The sequence below is a fragment of the Miniopterus natalensis genome, chromosome 2, assembly GCF_054644295.1.
Source record: "Miniopterus natalensis isolate mMinNat1 chromosome 2, mMinNat1.hap1, whole genome shotgun sequence".
In the NCBI taxonomy this organism is placed as follows: domain Eukaryota; kingdom Metazoa; phylum Chordata; class Mammalia; order Chiroptera; family Miniopteridae; genus Miniopterus; species Miniopterus natalensis.
In genome coordinates this window covers 25,935,893-25,953,292 of record NC_142082.1, presented here as the reverse complement: position 1 = coordinate 25,953,292, position 17,400 = coordinate 25,935,893, and the positions used below count along the sequence as shown (strand labels likewise).

At 51.1% G+C, this 17,400-nt stretch overlaps 1 protein-coding gene across 4 annotated transcripts in view; it reads left to right on the top strand.

The window, feature by feature from the left end:
* The window catches only part of MCF2L (MCF.2 cell line derived transforming sequence like), a 111,642-nt gene that overhangs the window by 82,404 nt on the left and 11,838 nt on the right, over positions 1 to 17,400 (top strand). For all 4 annotated transcript variants that reach the window (XM_016212878.2, XM_016212879.2, XM_087814216.1 and 1 more), the window contains 16 exons: positions 1,330 to 1,446; positions 1,994 to 2,143; positions 3,126 to 3,250; positions 4,577 to 4,691; positions 7,393 to 7,512; positions 7,812 to 8,003; positions 8,491 to 8,682; positions 9,333 to 9,492; positions 10,431 to 10,504; positions 10,794 to 10,870; positions 12,449 to 12,515; positions 13,321 to 13,436; positions 13,974 to 14,043; positions 15,521 to 15,613; positions 15,710 to 15,802; positions 16,787 to 16,912. In XM_016212878.2, coding sequence (XP_016068364.1) covers positions 1,330 to 1,446; positions 1,994 to 2,143; positions 3,126 to 3,250; positions 4,577 to 4,691; positions 7,393 to 7,512; positions 7,812 to 8,003; positions 8,491 to 8,682; positions 9,333 to 9,492; positions 10,431 to 10,504; positions 10,794 to 10,870; positions 12,449 to 12,515; positions 13,321 to 13,436; positions 13,974 to 14,043; positions 15,521 to 15,613; positions 15,710 to 15,802; positions 16,787 to 16,912 — 1,887 coding nt within the window. The remainder of the gene's footprint in view (positions 1 to 1,329; positions 1,447 to 1,993; positions 2,144 to 3,125; positions 3,251 to 4,576; positions 4,692 to 7,392; positions 7,513 to 7,811; positions 8,004 to 8,490; positions 8,683 to 9,332; positions 9,493 to 10,430; positions 10,505 to 10,793; positions 10,871 to 12,448; positions 12,516 to 13,320; positions 13,437 to 13,973; positions 14,044 to 15,520; positions 15,614 to 15,709; positions 15,803 to 16,786; positions 16,913 to 17,400) is intronic.

Genomic DNA, 17,400 nt, shown 5'->3' with positions numbered 1-17,400 from the left:
TGACTCATTACAGACCATTCTTTAGAACTACAGAAAGCATCACCTGAGTGCTGTTGTTAAATGTTGTTAAAAATTTGTTCGTGCCAGTGTTTTGGTGCTGTGTGCTGAACTCAGTGCGGGATAGAACATGTGAAGAAAAACAGTAGGTCCCTATGCTTTTTCTGTTGTGGTCAAATATGTATGAAGCATAGATTAGATGTTAATTGAGGTACAGAAATCACGAAGGAAGGTGGCTTAAATTCTTAGGTTGCCCAATCAACTAGTCTTTGGTCATGCTGGTCGTGAATCAGTGTTATTTGGCTGCATATAGTTTTATTAGAGGAACAAAGAGAGAATGGAGTCATCCCTTCTAAGAAATGTTTTCTACTTTAAATTGACATTTTTGCCTATGTTTTTAAATAAAGATCATGCTTCAGTTAAAAGGTCTCAACATCAGCACTGTTGGGCAGGATTATTCTTTGTGGTGGGGCTGCCCTATGCGTGAACTTAGCAGCACCCCTACCTGCCACCCACCAAATGCCAGCACCACCACCCCCAACACTGAGACAATCAAAAATGTCCCCAGATATTGTCAACTGTCTCCTGAGGGACAGAATTGCCCTGGGGGAGAAACTCTGCTTTAAGCTAATACAGTATTTAATAATACATGAGGTGGTTTCAAATAACATTTGGGCTAAACCTCTCAAGACCTATTTTGTAGTATCTATGTGATAGCTTACAAAGCAAAGGCTATATTTTTATCCAAAACTCATGGACAGAATGACCTCAGAAAGGGCAAGAAAAACATAAAAAAATAATAATAATAAAAGACTTGTCCTGTGTGGAAGAACTTGCTCGGTCACTGCGACTGTGTACTCACCTGTCAAGGCAGTTGTGCCGGTAAAGGGCACTGTAGTGGTTCTGACTAGTACCTGCAGTGACCTCATAGTATTTCAGCAGAAGTAAAGACAAAATTATCTTCTTTCGAGTCTGAGCACCGTCTGATTGCCATCCTGAGCCCACCTGGCCAGAGGAGCATCTAAACGCTTTTCAGATGCCTAGTGTCCATTGCAAGCCCAGCTACATAGGGGTTTTGTATCCTTCGGTGGCTGTCATCTGATGAGATTAGTCATCCTATACCCATCTCATGAATGAGGAAGCTGAGACACAGAGAGAACAAGCGACTTGCCTGAAGTCAACCAGCCAGTTAGTGGTGGAGCTGGGATTTAAACCCGGGTCCAAAGCCAGTGACTTCTGTGCCCACTGCCACACCTAGCACAGCAGCAGAACATTTCTGGACTCTGCCTGCTGGGCGTTCTGTTTATGGGGGCAGTTTTCTTTCTCCCCTAGGTCATAATGCTGAGCTCAGTACCAGAATTACACAGTTACATCGACAAGTCCCAGTTGACCGAGGACCTGGGTGGGACCCTGGATTACTGCCACACCAGGTGGTTGTGTCACCGCACGGTGAGTCTTCCCTGCACTCTCTGGCGAGTGCTGGCTACAGGCTGTGCTTCTCAACAATCCCTAGTTAACTCCCTGGAATTGCTTTTGCATTTCGATGCTGCCTCTTCCAAAGACATGTTCATGTTAAAACCCAAGTTTTCTCCCCAAGAATGAGGAGATGGTCTCAGTGGACCTTAGTCATCCAAAGAAAGAACATGAGTAATAAGTTCGGGAGTGGCTTTCTCTGGGCTCAGAGACAGAAAAGAAAAAAAGAAAAACCCCATATTGTTGTAGTTTGCGGCACTCACACCTCTCTCAACAAGGAGAGAGACCTCGAGCGTAGAATGACTCTAGGTGATGAGAGCATATGTAAAGAGTGTCTGGTATGTGTCTGAAGAAGTTGTGAGGCTGAGAAACCAGTGGGAAGGTATTTACTTTATGCAGACCAGGCTTGCTGTGGCTCTGTCCCCTCTGAAGATGCCCTGGCCGGTCCTCCGTGATGCTCTGCAGGCAACAGGAGGCTGAGGTGCGTGCCAAGCTTTGTGACGGTGTCCTCCCTCTTCCCAAGGCCATCGAGAGTTTTGCCCTCATGGTCAAGCAGACGGCCCAGATGCTGCAGTCCTTCGGGACCGAGCTGGCTGAAACGGAACTGCCCAATGACGTGCAGTCCACAAGCTCAGTGCTGTGCGCGCACACGGAGAAGAAAGACAAAGCGAAGGTACGCGTGGCTTCTGCGGGAGGGGAGGTGACGGGGGGCCCTTCTGTCCGAGTACGAGGTGGTGGAGTAGATGTGGAGCTGATGCCAGCATTAGGTGAGACAGAACTGAAGGGGTTTCAAAGGTGCCTTTTGATGCTTATGAGCTGGGCAACCTCTGTGATCAGAACTGAAACATGCTCCTTTTAAAAAGTAGCTTAACCAAGTGCTACAAATGCAGAGACCCCCGTGGTTTGCCTGAGTAACTTGTGAAATCTGACCAAGCAAGTCATCGGAGGCGGCTTCTCTCTGAACCAGCTCCCGAGCTGTCTTACAGCAGGGCCCTCCAGCTAGGAGTTTCTGATGCCCATTAGTAAACCAAGACAGGAATTCTGCCCCCGGGGTCCCATCGAGGGCAGGTAGAGAAGTGTGGGCTGACTCAGGCGGGCTGAAATTCATAAAGTAGCCACGGTACTCACGTGGTTACCATCAGTTCCTGGAGAAGTGCTCTGAGGGAGAACTGCTCCCTGAGTCTGTTGCACCCCCTGCCCAACCTACACATTGCAGGCTTTGAGTCAGCAGTGACCACGACCCACTGCTGGTTCCTCGGGGGGCTGCCCCACCCACACCAAGAGACCCCTTGCTGCCTTTCACTTCTGGCAGTGAGGATGGCTGCGGAAGCAGGCACCTAGAGGTCTGGTGTCCCGTTACTCTCCTACCTTATCCTGCTGCCCCTGAGTGACCTGTAACCCTAGCTCTGCCCTGGTCACAGCAGGAGGAGTCTCCCCGACACCCGCCTGCTTTCCCCCGCGAGTGAGCGGTCAGCACGGAGGAGAGGGTAGGGAGTCTTCACTGTGGCTGGTGCTGTGCCCACCTTGCTCATTGTGACCTCCCCGCTCCCCTCGCAGGGGGGGATGCCCCACAAAGGCCACCACTCTCTCCAACCTGGACAGAGTCCCGGGGAGTGGGTGGGCCTGGGGTCCAAGGTGCTGCGCTCTTCCCACAGGAGGACATGAGGTTGGCACTGGATGAGGGGCAGAGCATCCTGGAGAGCATCAGGGAGCCTCTGGCCAAGAGCCCGGAGCAGAGCCTAAACCAGGACCAGCTGGACAATCAGACCACCGTGCAGAGGTGAGGACCTCGGGCTGCGCAGGCCTTTCAGGTGCACAGCCTCTGCAGAAATGAGGGTCTGTAGGCTGAGGACAGAGGGACAGACAGACAGGAGGAGAGGCCCTACCCCATGCTGCCTGGGCACCTCTTGTTTCCTCATCTCAAAGGGAAGCAAGGGGACCTCAGAGCCCTTACCGCTGAAATGCTTTGCTTCCCAATCCCAAAGAAAGCAGCTTTTCTGGCGAGAACATTTCTTAGCGCAGTTGCTCTTTTTCATAAGTGTGGAGGGGTAGTTTCAGCAAGAACAGTGGTGACAGCTCTCAGGCTTGTAGGTCTGCACTCAGTCGCTTTCCCGACTCATTTCACACCTGGTCTCGAGGCTCCGCTTGTTTACAGGTGGGCCTCGCTCAGCTCCAGCCTGTTTTAGAAGCATGTCTTCTCTTTCACTGGAAAGGGGGTAATTTGTACTTTCCTCCCTTGGTTTCTAGCTGTATAACAGAACACAGGGTAAAGGGTCCACATGGTTAACTGCCATTAGCTAACATCTTGTGATGCTTGCAATGTCCACACACCACACACCTTCCCCATTCTGTGCTCTTTACCCCGAGAGCACAGTTTGGGGACAGGTGCAGAGCAGCTGGATGGCCTTCCCGGAGGCTCCCAGCCCATCACAGACAAACCCAGGCCTGGACCCTGGCTGATTTTTTCCAGCTCTTAACCTGTGTTCCCTCCTCTCTGCCAAAGTTTACCCACTGAGCAGGTGTTCTGTGCCAGGGACGCAGAGTAGACCCTGGGGCACAAGAGAGCCCTGTGTAGATGTCGTGAACAGAGGAGGTTGGAGCACACTGTCAACTACCCCCAGACTCAGTTTCCTCAGCTACACAGTGGGGCTAGCCTGAGCACACCAGCTGGGGCGGGAGGAGGGGCGGTGATAAAACTGGTTCATGCTTGTCCAGATCAGTGTCTGAGAGGTTCTCAGATTTGGGGATCATGACAGTAAATGGTGGCAGCAGTCCCTCACTCACACATGCATTGTGGCAGCTTACTGCTTCCTTTACCCAGAATCAAAGTGATACATAATAAACCCAAACCTTTACCATCTTGACCTTGTAAAAATTAACAAACTCAGCTCAGCCAGCTGCGCCCCCTCTCAAGTCAGTGGGCCCTAAAGAAACGCCCACCTGCAAATCCTGCACTTCAGTGCCCAGGATGAGAGGAGGTGAGGGTCATAAGACTGCTTGGAGACTGAGCCCCGCACCCCTGCTTCACATTGCAGCTTGGGGCTACTCTTCCCAAGCCCCATGGGTTGCTCCAACACACAACACTAGTGCCTCTCTTCTTTCCTAGGCTCCTGGCCCAGCTGAATGAAACTGAGGCTGCCTTTGATGAGTTCTGGGCAAAGCATCAGCAAAAACTCGAACAGTGTCTGCAACTCCGGCATTTTGAGCAGGATTTCCGAGAGGTGAGTGGCCCAGAGCAAGGAGAGACCCTGTAGGTGGGCACCTGGCATTCTGGCTTCAGGAAGCTAGTAAGTGGCCCGGATCACCTGGGCTGAGGTACCCAGTTGACTATGGCTCAATGCAGAATAGTCTCCATTAGCCACATGGAGCGACAAGATCATGTTGGACTAAACCTTGAAATATGTGATTGATGAGTAAATCATTATATGCAAAGCTTATGCAAAATCTATTCATTGACATACACTTGCTTCCACATTATTTGTCAATTAGTCAAGCAACCTTTGTCCTCCCTGTATGGTCACTTGTATGTTCTTTTCTCCAACATGTACCTACTGGGTGTCTGGTATGGGCCCTGGGTGTACACATATAGGAGAGACAGTCCCGCCTTGGATTCCGTGTGACAGGGCTATAGTAGAAGTGATGCGCAGGCATTGTGTTAGGTCGCTAGGGGTGGCCAACTCATCAGAAGCCTACTAACCACTCATTTGTGCAGAATACATACACTGAGACTTCCCTGTGGTCTAGTCCTGGTGCAACGTAGGAATATAAAATGGTACAGCCATCTGAAACAACGTAGACCTAGGGCAACATCTTTCCTGTCCTCAGGAAACCTCTGGTCAAGGAGGAATCATAAATACACAGGAAATAGGTAACCACATCAAGTCCAGTGATCAAGCTGTTGAAGGCAGTGTCTAAATGTCAGGTGAGGAAGACCAGCGAACAACTCTGCGGAGGCCATCCTCCAGGCCTAGTACTCCTCAAAGAGTCATGAACATCACCATTTGGAAAATGTGGGATCTAGTTCAGCAGCCTTCACTGAGCACTGTTCAGGTGGGGCACATGCTTGAACTGGGACAGCAAGGTGAAGCAGTCTTGCTGACTCAGACCAGAGAAGTACCGCCAGCCAGTGAACAGCGCCCATGAAGCACCTGGAGAAGATGGTCATTCCTTACTTATTTCTGTGGGGACTGAGGAAGGCTCTTCAGACAGCCAAACTTTTAATTTGGGAATAATTGTAGATTCACAAGCAGTTATAAGAAATAATTCAGAAAGATCCCATGTACCCTTCACTCAGTTTCCCTAAATGGTGACATCTTCCCAAACTTAAACCCAGGATCGTAGTCAGGATACTGGCCCTGACACACTCAACACACAGAACATTCCATCCCCGCAAGGATCCCCCACATTTCCCCCTTATAGACACACCCCCTCCCTCCCACTTCTAACCCCTCCTGAACCTCTGGCAGCCACTAATCTCCATTTCCATATGTTGTTATTTCAGAGATGTTCTATAAATGGGAATCATACAATACATAATCTTTTGGGATTGGCTCTTTTCACTCAGCATGGTTCTCTGGAGATTCTTCCAGGTTGTTCTGTATAATAAGTTTGTTCCTTTTTACTGCTAAGAGGTCAGTATTCCATGGCAGGGACATGCCACAGTTGAACCAGTCACCCACTGGAAGCACGTGGACTGTTTCCAGGCTTTTGCTCTCACGAATAAAGCTGTTATAAACATTCATGTGCAGATTTTTGTATGGACATAAGTTGTCACGTCTCTGAGATAAATGCTCAGGAGTGCAATTGCTGGGTCATATGGTAATTGCATGTTTAGCTTTTTAAGAAAATGCCAAATTGTTTCCAGATGGCTCTACCATTTTACAGCCCCATCAGCAACGTATGAGTGGTCGTTTCTCCACATCCTCTGCATGTAGTGTGGTATTATTTTTAATTGTATGCACATGTTTTAGTGGATGTGTTGTGCTATCTCATTGTGGTTCCATTTTGTATTTTCCTAATGGTTGGTGACCTTGAGAATCTTTCCATGCACTTATTTATCATCAGCATACCCTCTTCTGTGAAATGTCTCTATTTTTATATCCCACTTTCTAACTGGATTATTTTTGTTAGTTATTGACTGTTGCATTTTGAGAGTTCTTTATGTGCTTTAGATACTAGTCCTTTGTCAGATGTGTGGTGTGAAATTATTTTCTTCCAGCTTGTCACTTGTCTCTGTATCCTCTTAACAGGGTTTTTATATTTTCTTAGATTTTTTAAGTCAAGGTTGTGTACCTTTCAGCATGCCCATTCAGTACATTTTGTTTGACTTACACTTACATATTTTATTTTCAAAGCAATTATAAATAGTATTGTATTTTTAGTTGTGGTGTCTGTGTATTCATTGCTATGTATAGAAATACAATTGATTTTTGTATATTTATCTTGTCTTCTGAATCCTTGCTGAACACACGCATTCTAGGAGTTGCTTTGTCATCTTTGGGATTTTCTACATAGGTGATCAGGCCATGTGCAAACAGGGACAGCTTGATTTCTTCTTTTGCCATCTGTTTGCCGTTTGCTTGTTTGTTTATAGTTTAAAATTTTTTTGTGTGCCTTATTGCACTGGCTAGAGCTGCCACCACTTAAAATAGTTGTGAGTGGACACCCTTGCCTTGTTCCCAATCTTAGGGGGAAAGCATTGTTTTTATCAACATTATGTGTATAATGTTTTCTAGGATTTTTATAGATGCTCTTTATCAAATTGAGGATGTTTCCCTCTAGTTCTGTTTTTTTCCGGGGATATCTCGGTTTTCCCTCTTGCTCCCTTCATTCCTGCTTTCAGTCATGTCTCCATGTCCTTTCCCTTCAGCTGTGGTTGTTCTGACGTGGGCCTGGGTCTCTCGCTCCCCTTCTCTGTTTCAGGCCAAAGCCGCCTTAGACGTGTTGGCTCAGAAAATAGCGACCTTCACGGACGTGGGCAACAGCCTGGCACACGTGGAGCACCTCCTGAAGGACCTTATCAGCTTCGAGGAGAAGTCCAGCGTAAGGACTGGGACATGGACTGGGACATGGGCAGGAGACAGCCTGGCGAAGTGGTTCTCTCAGTGTCACCAGAGTTGCTTAGAAAGGCCCAGGAATTGGGCTTTCCTGCCGTCAGAGTGGAAGCCCCCAGCCTCAGTAATGTCGGCAGGTGGAGGGACAGCTGCCTGGCCTGCCCACCCCTGAGCCTTACTCCCACCCCCTGCTCACCCCCACCCCCACAGGTCCCTCAAAGGAAATAGCACCCTGCTTGCTTATACTGAACATAAGCTGAGCTGTGTCTCTGGGGTGGCTCTCTGCAGGCAGCTGTGGAGCGGGCCCGCGCCCTGTCCCTGAAAGGGGAGCAGCTCATCGACAACAAGCACTACGCCGTGGACTCCATCCGCCCCAAGTGCCACGAGCTCCAGGACCTCTGTGACCAGTTTGCTGCCGAGGTTGCGCAGAGGAAGGGTCTACTCAACAAGTCCCTAGAGCTTCACGGCCTCCTGGAAGCGGTAGGACCCCAACCCCATACCTCTGATGGCAAACCCACTCTTTGCAGCTCCCTCCACATGGGATACACCACAGCCATTGATTAGAAGCTGGCCATGCCCTTCTGTCTGGATGCCTTTCTAGCGGCCCAGGTGGTCATGTCCTGACACAGTTGTCTGTTTTCTAGAATTCACTTGCAACAGCTAATGATTTCTTTAAAAGGCCCAGAAACTTACCATGCGGCTAACTCGCTGCACTTTGCCTCTCTCTGTGTGTATAAATGAGTCCCATCCTGGGGGATTTTCCCAACTGTTTAGAGCGCTGAGCTCCCTCCAGGGGGGTCCTTTGGACATAGCAGCAGAACTAAGATGATGTAGTGCTGCAGATATTCCCAAAAATATAGCAGCCAGCAGACCACACTGGAGGCAGCCAACAGGCTCCAGCAAAGAGAGCCCGGACACAGCAGCTAACAGTGCCATTCTCTCCCCCTGCAACGCTTCACGTGTCCAGTCCATGAAATGGTGCGATGAGGGGATTTACCTGCTGGCCTCCCAGCCTGTGGATAAGTGCCAGTCCCAGGATGGTGCTGAGGCGGCCCTCCAAGAAATTGAGAAGTTTTTGGAGACCGGTGCAGAAAATAAGATCCAGGAGCTCAATAAAATTTACCAGGACTACGAACCCATCCTCACCCAAGACCTAATGGTATGCGAACTCAGGCTTTCACCTACAGCTCACCTGTCCCGAGTGGTGGGGAATTACTCTGATTATGTTCAAAAGAATCATGAGTCTTAGAGGATAGTAGGCATTTGAGAGAGATGTCAAACTGGGGGGGACGCCATCTGGCTTAACTTTCCTTATGCAGAAATCATTGTCATGCTTCCCTCAAAAGGTGATGGTCCTTCCTCCTGTGGGATCACCCCTGCAAGGGGCATGTTCTTGGTGAAGTAGCCATTTCCATGGGCCCTGCTTCCTGTGTGCTCTTCTCAATACTGTGCTGAAATAGGACTCCTCTCTCTCGGCCAGCTGTACTCAGCCCACCCCAAGACAGCCCACAGGTCTACTGCTCCTTCCATAGGCAGCCTTCAGATGCATGGAGAGGGCTGCGTGTCCCTCCCTTCCACTGGCTTTCCTCTAGGTCTGGCGTCCCGCATTCCGCAGTGGGGTTGCCACCCCTCCCCTTCCAGAGCGAGCAGAGCCAGTGCAGGATTGCTGCATTGGCGATGGGTGCTGCGTCATGAGCATTAAAAACGGAGGTCATGCTGAGGCCACGTCTACACGTGGTTGTTTAAATTGCAGACACCGACACTTACAAGGCATCCTGCTAACTAGTCTGTCCTACCCTGTCACTTCAGGAACACGTACAGAAGGTCTTCCAGAAGCAAGAGAGTATGGAAGAGATGTTTCACCGGAGACAGGCAAGCCTGAAGAAGCTGGCGGCCAAGCAGACAAGGCCCGTGCAGCCAGTGGCCCCCCGGCCAGAGGCGCTCACGAAGTCACCCTGCCCCTCCCCAGGTATGTGTAAGCATGCCTCCCTCCTTCAGGGAATGCCCTCCTTCTGTTCCATGATCTATTTTGCAAATAAAGTTTTATTGGCACTTGGCCCACTTATTTCTTTGCTCTCATCTGTGCTGCTTCAGCGCTGAGCACCACACAGCTGACTGCATGTGGCCCTCAGAACGGGAATTTCAACCATCACAGGACTTTCCTGGGCCTGTTTCCCTGGACTCTAATTTCTCCCCAACCCATCTGTCCAAAATAGTTTTGCTATTGCCAAAACAGTTTTCCCCACACACCACTGCAGCCTCAGCCCCAGAGCCTCCCTGCGTTGTGTCCGATGCCTTAGCCACTTCAGCCACCCCCAGGCAGCACAGTTCGTCAGCCGCAGCCCCTCATCTCACCTCCCCCCAGTGCAGCCCTTCTCTAAGGCTGGCTGGATGCAGCGCCATTTCCTGAAGACTCCTTCTCTTCCCTTCCCTGTCTTCAGACTCTTACCCGGCAGCTGCGAGCTCCTGCTGGCTCCTTCAGGGCTTTGGCAAGTGTCCTCAGCTGCTGAGAGCCCTGGAGAGCTGGCTCCCAGCCCCCAGTGTGTGGGCTCAGAGGACACCATTCTCTGGCCTCTTTGGAGGCCCCCTAAACCAGAAGTATCCTGGTCAAGAGGTTCTTGCCCCTGTCATCCGATCCCCTGTCGGCTGGGAGCCCCTCTCAGGATGTGAACTAACCAGTGGGCTGACCCCAGGTGGTTCCCCGTGTCCCCTCCCCCCACCTCATCTCCAGGCCCCATTTTTCTTCCTTCACAGTTTTGCTGTGTTTTCCTCACGCTTCTCTAGGATGCTTGCTTTTTTCCTCTGCAAGTAAAAAAATAAATTCCAGACACCCCTGGGTGTGCTTTTCCCTCCACAGGCAGCAATATACAAAGTTACGCCCACTTTTCTCTCTTCTCCCCAAACCAGGTGTCCGGAGGGGTTCTGAGAACAACAGTTCTGAGGGCAGTGCACTCCGGAGAGGGCCCTACAGGAGGGCCAAGGTGAGGCCCCACCGTCCCTGGCGCAGATCCCGCACTGCCCCGAGCCCCACCGCCTCCTGGTCACCTCGCCCTCCCTGGCAGGCTCCCCGGCCAGTTCTCCCTGGCCCCCTCCCACACCTGGGCCAGCGCGGCCAGGCCCTTCCTCCCCTGCTCGTCCCGTGAGATCTCAGGTTGCAGATCTGTTCCCAGATGGAAAACGAGCTTGGACTCCGGAGCCTTAGAGACAGGACGTTAAGCTGTATTTTTCGTTTTTGGAATCTTGACGTACCACGTGCCCTTCTCTCTCCAGAGTGAAATGAGTGAGAGCCGGCAGGGCCGGAGCGGCTCCACCGGCGACGAGGAGGAGAGCCTGGCCATCCTGCGGAGGTGGGTGGGCTGCCTTTCCCAGCGCCACTGAGCGCCTCTGGTCCAGATCTCAGCCTTGGGCCAGGACAGTCTGAACACAAACAAGCCAAAGTTGGTGAAAAAGGCCAGCCCCCACCCCAAAGCTCAATGTGGAAGCCCAGCTGGCGCCGTGGGGTCCACACACACGCATGCATCGTGCAGTGTACAGACACAGAGCACACGTGTCCGTTTGGCATGTCTGCATCTGAAACCACGAGAAATGTAGGTTTTCCTTAGAAAAGTCATACTTCCCCTGGGTCCCCAGGTGGGACTATAATGATTTGAAAAGGATCGTGTTCTCCCTTCTTCAAGACCAGGTGAGAAGACAAGTGTGATTCAGCCCACCCAGGCCCTTGGGTCCCACGTGCAGGGCCAACCACATAACTGCCCCGTCTCCTTGGTCCCTCCCGGGAGCCTTTCAGGGCCCTCCTGGCTCCCTGTGCTGGGTTTCACTTCTCTTTCTTCATCTCTCCCTTTCTGCTTTTTTCACACATTTTTCACCGCCAGCCCTTTTTACCCACGTAGACTGTTTCTTATTACACACCTAGACTGTTTCCATGGCACCTGCAAGTGGACGTCCTGCACGTTCCACCCTGGGATTGCTTCTGTCCCCACACAGAGCTCTGAGATCTGAACTCTGGACTTGACAGGAAAGGCACTTCCAGAGTCCTTCCCAGGATTGGCAGTCACTTTCCCCAAAGAACCCTACCCTCCAGCCTAGCTGGGCCTTTCACCTCTCCACAAAAGTAGCCTGCACCCTGCCACCTTCCTGCATCTGTACACTCTGAGATTCAGCACTCGGAATGCTGCCCTGTCCCCAACACGCTGCTTGGCCCTCAGCATCTAGCTCAGTTTTCCACCAGGGACGTCCTCCCCTCTGTGCCCACGCTGTGCTCTGTGCTCCCAGACAGGAGCACTCTCCTCCAGCTGTGATGGTGAGAAGGGGCCTGAGATCTCTGTCTACCCCACACACACTTCACCCCACTAAGGATCACTGGCTCTTTGAACTGAAGCCTACAGCCTTGTTAAGTGCTCACAGTTGTTTTAGACCTGATTATGCTCAGTATCCAGGATACGTGACCAAGGAGCACCCCCTGGGCTCTCGTTCCTATGTATTAAAATGGGGTGCTCGGTCGTAGGCAGTTAGAAGGTGGCCCTCATCCCTAAAAAGACATCTGAGCAGCTGGTTTGCAAACCTATACCCCTCCTGGGACTCCGTAACATGATGGGCACATAGTAGTTCCACATATCATCACTATACCCCACGACATGCAAGAAGGTCGTGACGTACACTGGCCCGGCTATAACGATGCCTTGAGTTGGTGCACAGTGGCCCCCAGGCAAGGAGACTAGTGTGCATGCATGGGGGGGCGCTTCCTGAGGGCGGGGGTGGCTGACGAAGGAAGCAGGGCTCAGTCTGCAAGGCTGGGAGACTCAGAGACGTGACCTGGAAGAGAGGGAGGCTCGAGGGATCGGGGCTTGTTTTGCGCAGGTGGCCCCACAGCAGGGAGACGGGGCCGGGAATCTGCTCCTAGATCATTCCTATCGCCTCGTTCACAGGCACGTGATGAACGAGCTCCTTGACACGGAACGGGTCTACGTGGAGGAGCTGCTCTGTGTCCTGGAGGTGAGCCTGCACCTGGGCGGTGGCCTGGAGTGTGCCATGGGCTGGGCGTCCCCGCCTTGTGTAGTCTCGTGTCCCCCAAAAAGCATGCGGAAAGAAGGTTCGTGGCAGCTCTACTCTTAGCGGCCCCAAAGTGGAAGCAACTCAAATATCTGTCAGCAGTACAGGGACAAGTAGGTTTAGGTGGATTTGCATAGGGACAGTATTTATAGCAAGAAAAAGAGCTGCTGCCGCACAGAACCACACAGGACCCTCAGGAGCCTGGTGACGAGTGGGAGAATCAGGCAAGAGCGGGTGCCGTCCCATAAAGGAGGTGCAGGCAGGCCGAGCAGTCTGGGGTGGGTGCCGCCAGGGCGGTGGCTGTTGCCTGGGAAGGACAGAGGAACTTCTGAGTGCTAGAATGTTCCACATCTTGATCTGGGCGGTGGTTGAGGGATGTAGTCATATAAATAGTTCATCAAGGTGTACACATAAGATTTGTCCCCTTCAGAGAAGTTACACCTGGATCTTGAAAACGCTAAACGGGAGCAAAAGGATGGAACCTCCCTTCCCCTGCCCCCCAAACTGGTGCTGTTTGTAATTCATTCATATTCTGTGATATGTTCCAGAGGATCTTCTTAAAAATGGTCAGTAAATAAATACAAAGTAGATTTGCTTTCTAAAACCTGAGACAGCGTCACCCGCCCGGTTAGGCAGTCCTGGGGAGGCAGGGCTCCGGTGCCAGACGACTGGGCTGCTGTCAAAACGGCCCGAAGGTCTGTCAGCGGTCAGTCAGGATTTCCCTGCTCACCTCTCTCTTCTCCCACAGGGCTACGCTGCTGAGATGGATAATCCTTTAATGGCACATCTCATCTCAGCAGGCCTTCAAAACAAGAAGGATGTTTTATTTGGGAACATGGAAGAGATTTACCACTTTCATAACAGGTGGGACCCTTCCTCTCACCACAGTGATGTCTGGCCTCTAAAGTAGTCGCCTGCAGGGAGCTGAAACCAAAACGGCCTCTGGGCCGTGCTTTGCTGGTGGAGAATATTCCTCCCTTCCTCCCTGAAGTGGGGATAAGCTCACAGAGGGCCACAGACTAAGCAGCAGCTTGGTGGGATGTGCCCGGGGCTAGTTGTCTGAGCTGGGGTGAGTGGGTACAAATGGGCCTCAGCCCGAAGTGGGGAGATGCCTCAGAATTCTGTCAGCATGACTGTGTAGGAGCAGCCCTCCCCTCCTGCCTCTCCCTGTCCTTCAGGACCAGCAGCAGCCAGCCCCACCCCACCCCTGAGAGGTTGAGAGTGACAGGTTGGGCTGTAGGTCCCTGAAATCAGACTATGTATTCTTACACATAAAATCTCCTGAACTGTCCAAAGTTAGGAATAAAAGTTGTTCGGAAAATGATAGCTATTAATTTGTTACAGATGCCCTCTTATTCAGGCTGTTTATCACATGACCTAATGCAAACTTTCTTTGTCTAGAATATTCCTGAGGGAGCTAGAAAACTACATAGACTGCCCAGAGCTGGTTGGAAGGTGTTTTCTAGAAAGGGTATGTGTTTTTTTAAATGTATACTTTCCTGTGTCTTACTTCCTAAAATTATTAGTACTTAAAATAATAACTTCAAATTCTATTACTGTCCCCAACTGAAATCATAAAGTACCAACATTTCCAGTTTGGTTTACTTGACACTTTTTGGTAGGGCTCAAAGAATGTGTTTTTTTTTTTCTAAAGCCCAATAACTAGTTTTAAAAAGAGAAAAACTAATAAAACAAGCTTTTGTTTTGTTTTTTTATTTGTTTTTGTTAATCCCCGCCCAAGGATATTTTTTCCATTGATTTTCTTTTTTTTTCAGAGAGAGTGGGAGGAAGAAAAGGAGGGGGAGAGAGAGAAACGTTGATGTGAGAGAGACATATCAATTGGTTGCCTCCCGCACGCTCCCCAACTGGGGCCGGGAACCCAGGTGCATGCCCTTGACCGGGAATCGAACCCGAGACCCTTCAGTGCACAGACTGACGCTCTAACTGGTGGGCAGCACTGTCCAGGGAATAAGCTTTGAGACATGCCAAAATTATCAAGCATCTAAGTTTTGGTTGTGTTAGGTGAAGCCGAACCTTTCTCATGCTGGTGTTATGTTCTGTGTTTGCTCTTGCCCTGGTTTAGTCTCCCTCACTTGACCAGCTGACACCGGACAAGTCACCCACACTCCCCGAGCTTTATCTTTGTCGTCTTTGGAATAGTAGATGTCTGCCTCCTTCCAGGGCAGGGAGATCAGCTAAAGTGTGTGTGGAGAGGAAGGGGGTTGAGAAGCTTTGGGAGCAGGAAAGGGGCCTGCTGTCTTCTCTGCAAGGTCCCATGTGATCCTCTTACGCTGATCTCCATAACTGCTAGTTTAGCAACATGGAAAATGTCGCTGACTAACAGCAGTAAAACGAAGTCATTTCTAAAAAATAAGCTGGAGGCTGAGACTGTTATAATGAATTGATAAGAAGGGGCAGAAGGGAGGGAAAGGAGGGGCAATATTGGTGTTTGACTCAGCCTAATGCTTCTCAGTGCTATTTGAGAAGTGGGGTGGGGCCATCATGCTGTAGGTCCGTGGTTCTCAAAGTGGGTCACCTGGCAGCAGCATCAGAGTCTCCTGGGAACTTGTTATAAATGCAGGTTCTCAGGTGCCACCCCAGACCTACGGAATCAGAACCTTAGCAGGGGGAGCGGTCTGTTTTCATAAGCCTGCCCTGGATTCTGATGTGCTTGCAAGTTTGAGCACCACTGTGTGGGCTAAGCTCTTTAGAAAGTCTGTGTTAGTCCTATGTTTATTTTTAGACTGTTATTCCTATGGCAAAAGCCAGCTGTATTGAGCTAATCTGTATAAAAGGGGTATCAGGACTAATTCAGTGGGGCGGGTATTGTCTGACTGTCCCACAATGAGGAACGTGGTGTCTGAGATGAAAGGGGTGACCTGGGATCCAGAAAGAGGTCAGGCTGGCCCCTCTGAGCCACTCTGTGACTCCCTCTGTCCCGGGTCCAGATGGAGGAGTTCCAAATCTACGAGAAGTATTGCCAGAACAAGCCCCGCTCTGAGAGCCTGTGGAGACAGTGCTCCGACTGCCCGTTTTTCCAGGTATGTTTCAGGACTTTCTTTAGAGTATAATCTCCTTTACTAGTTGACTCTCAAACAGTAAGAAAATGGTCTAAACCAGAGGTGTGGTGGTTGTAGGAATGCCAGAAGAAACTGGACCACAAGCTGAGCCTGGACTCTTACCTGCTGAAGCCAGTCCAGAGGATCACCAAATACCAGCTGCTCCTCAAGGTGAGACAGCGGACAGCCATGCCTGTCTGAGCATCCCCCAGAGCCCCACTTCCGTCACTGCCCCCAGCGGCCACCCTTGCTGCTACTGTCCTCTCCCAGCTATGCACCCACCTAGCTGCGGCTACCCCAGCCACCTCTGATTGCTGCGGTCTCTGAGCCACCTTCCTCCCATCTCTGCAAGGGCCTGGCTCTTTACAGAGCTTTGTGGAGAGCCTACTGTGTGCTGGTCATTGGTAGGGCAAGGGCAAGGACGCCAGGTGAATAGATGGGCAAACCCCACCGCGGGCATCACAGGCTCGAAGGGTGTCCACACCGACACTGGGCTGCGTTCCCACGCCGGTCTTCCCAGCAAGGCCTGGCCTGTGTCAGTTATCTTTGTGGGCCCCCCAGAGGCGCGCCGCAGGCCAGAGTGAGCAAGTGAATGGACGTGAAGAGCACACACATAACAGGTGCTCATTCAGGGTGTCAAATTTGAAAGGAAGGAGTAACCAGTTTAGAAGTGGGAAATACGAGATGGGGGTCTCAGTCTGAGTTTGCTGGGGTCAGAGCTGCACGAGGGTGCTGACCCTGGGGATTGCAAGAGGCCTGCACTTGCCAAGCTCAAGTAAGTATCCACTGGCTCAGGGGATGCCCCGATTTGCAGCCTCCATCTGGGCTGTTGTGGGCTGAAGTACAGGGGTGGGGTACAGGGGCTTCAGGGAGGTGGGAGGGCAGCTTCCTGAGCTGCTCCTAGGCCAGTGGTCCCTGGGCTGGCCCACACTCAGAGAGGGTATGAGTGTCCACATGCATGTGTGGTCTTATCCTCGGCAGTGATGACTGAGCAGGGAGCCACACCGTGTGTCCTGAGGGTGCACGTTCAGGGCCACCCAGGGTGCACTTCTGGGGCAGAGTACTGGCATTCCAGCAGCTTTCCAGGGGGTGGTAGGGATCAGTGTCCAGATGGTTGTGTGAACATGACTTCTCCCTCCCACCCCCCATCCCCAGGAAATGTTGAAATACAGCAAGAGCTGCGAGGGGGCTGAGGACTTGCAGGAGGCACTGAGCTCCATCCTGGGCATCCTCAAGGCCGTGAATGACTCCATGCACCTCATTGCCATCACAGGCTATGACGTAAGGACCTCTGGGGGTGCTCCTGCCTTTCTCCTCCATCCTGCTGGAGGTGCTAAGGAGCCTGCTAGTGGGGGGATCTGCCAGGCGGCCGTCTGAGGCCAGTCCATAGCTGATGCAGAGCTGTGCCCTTGAGCTCTGAGGAGCATGGGTATAAACCCAGTCTGACTCAGGGGGGCTGGGGCGGGTCTGCATGGGGGCTCAACAACATATAGAGAAAACCAGGAGGCGCAGCTCTGAAAACCTCTTCATTCCTGGTCTTTTCCTGAGGTCGGCATCACTCAGGGAACAGGTGTGAATCTCTTTTCTCTGATGTTCTTTTGATAACATATAACAAGTGAGCGTTAAAGTCAGACTTAGACTTTCTCCTCTGTGTGCCTGTATCAGGCCATATTATTAATTTGTTTGCCTTTCTGTAAGTCTCTTCAGCACTCATTCTTGGTTTCTTTTCATTAATAGACTATTTTTGGAGTAGTTTTAGGTTCACAGCA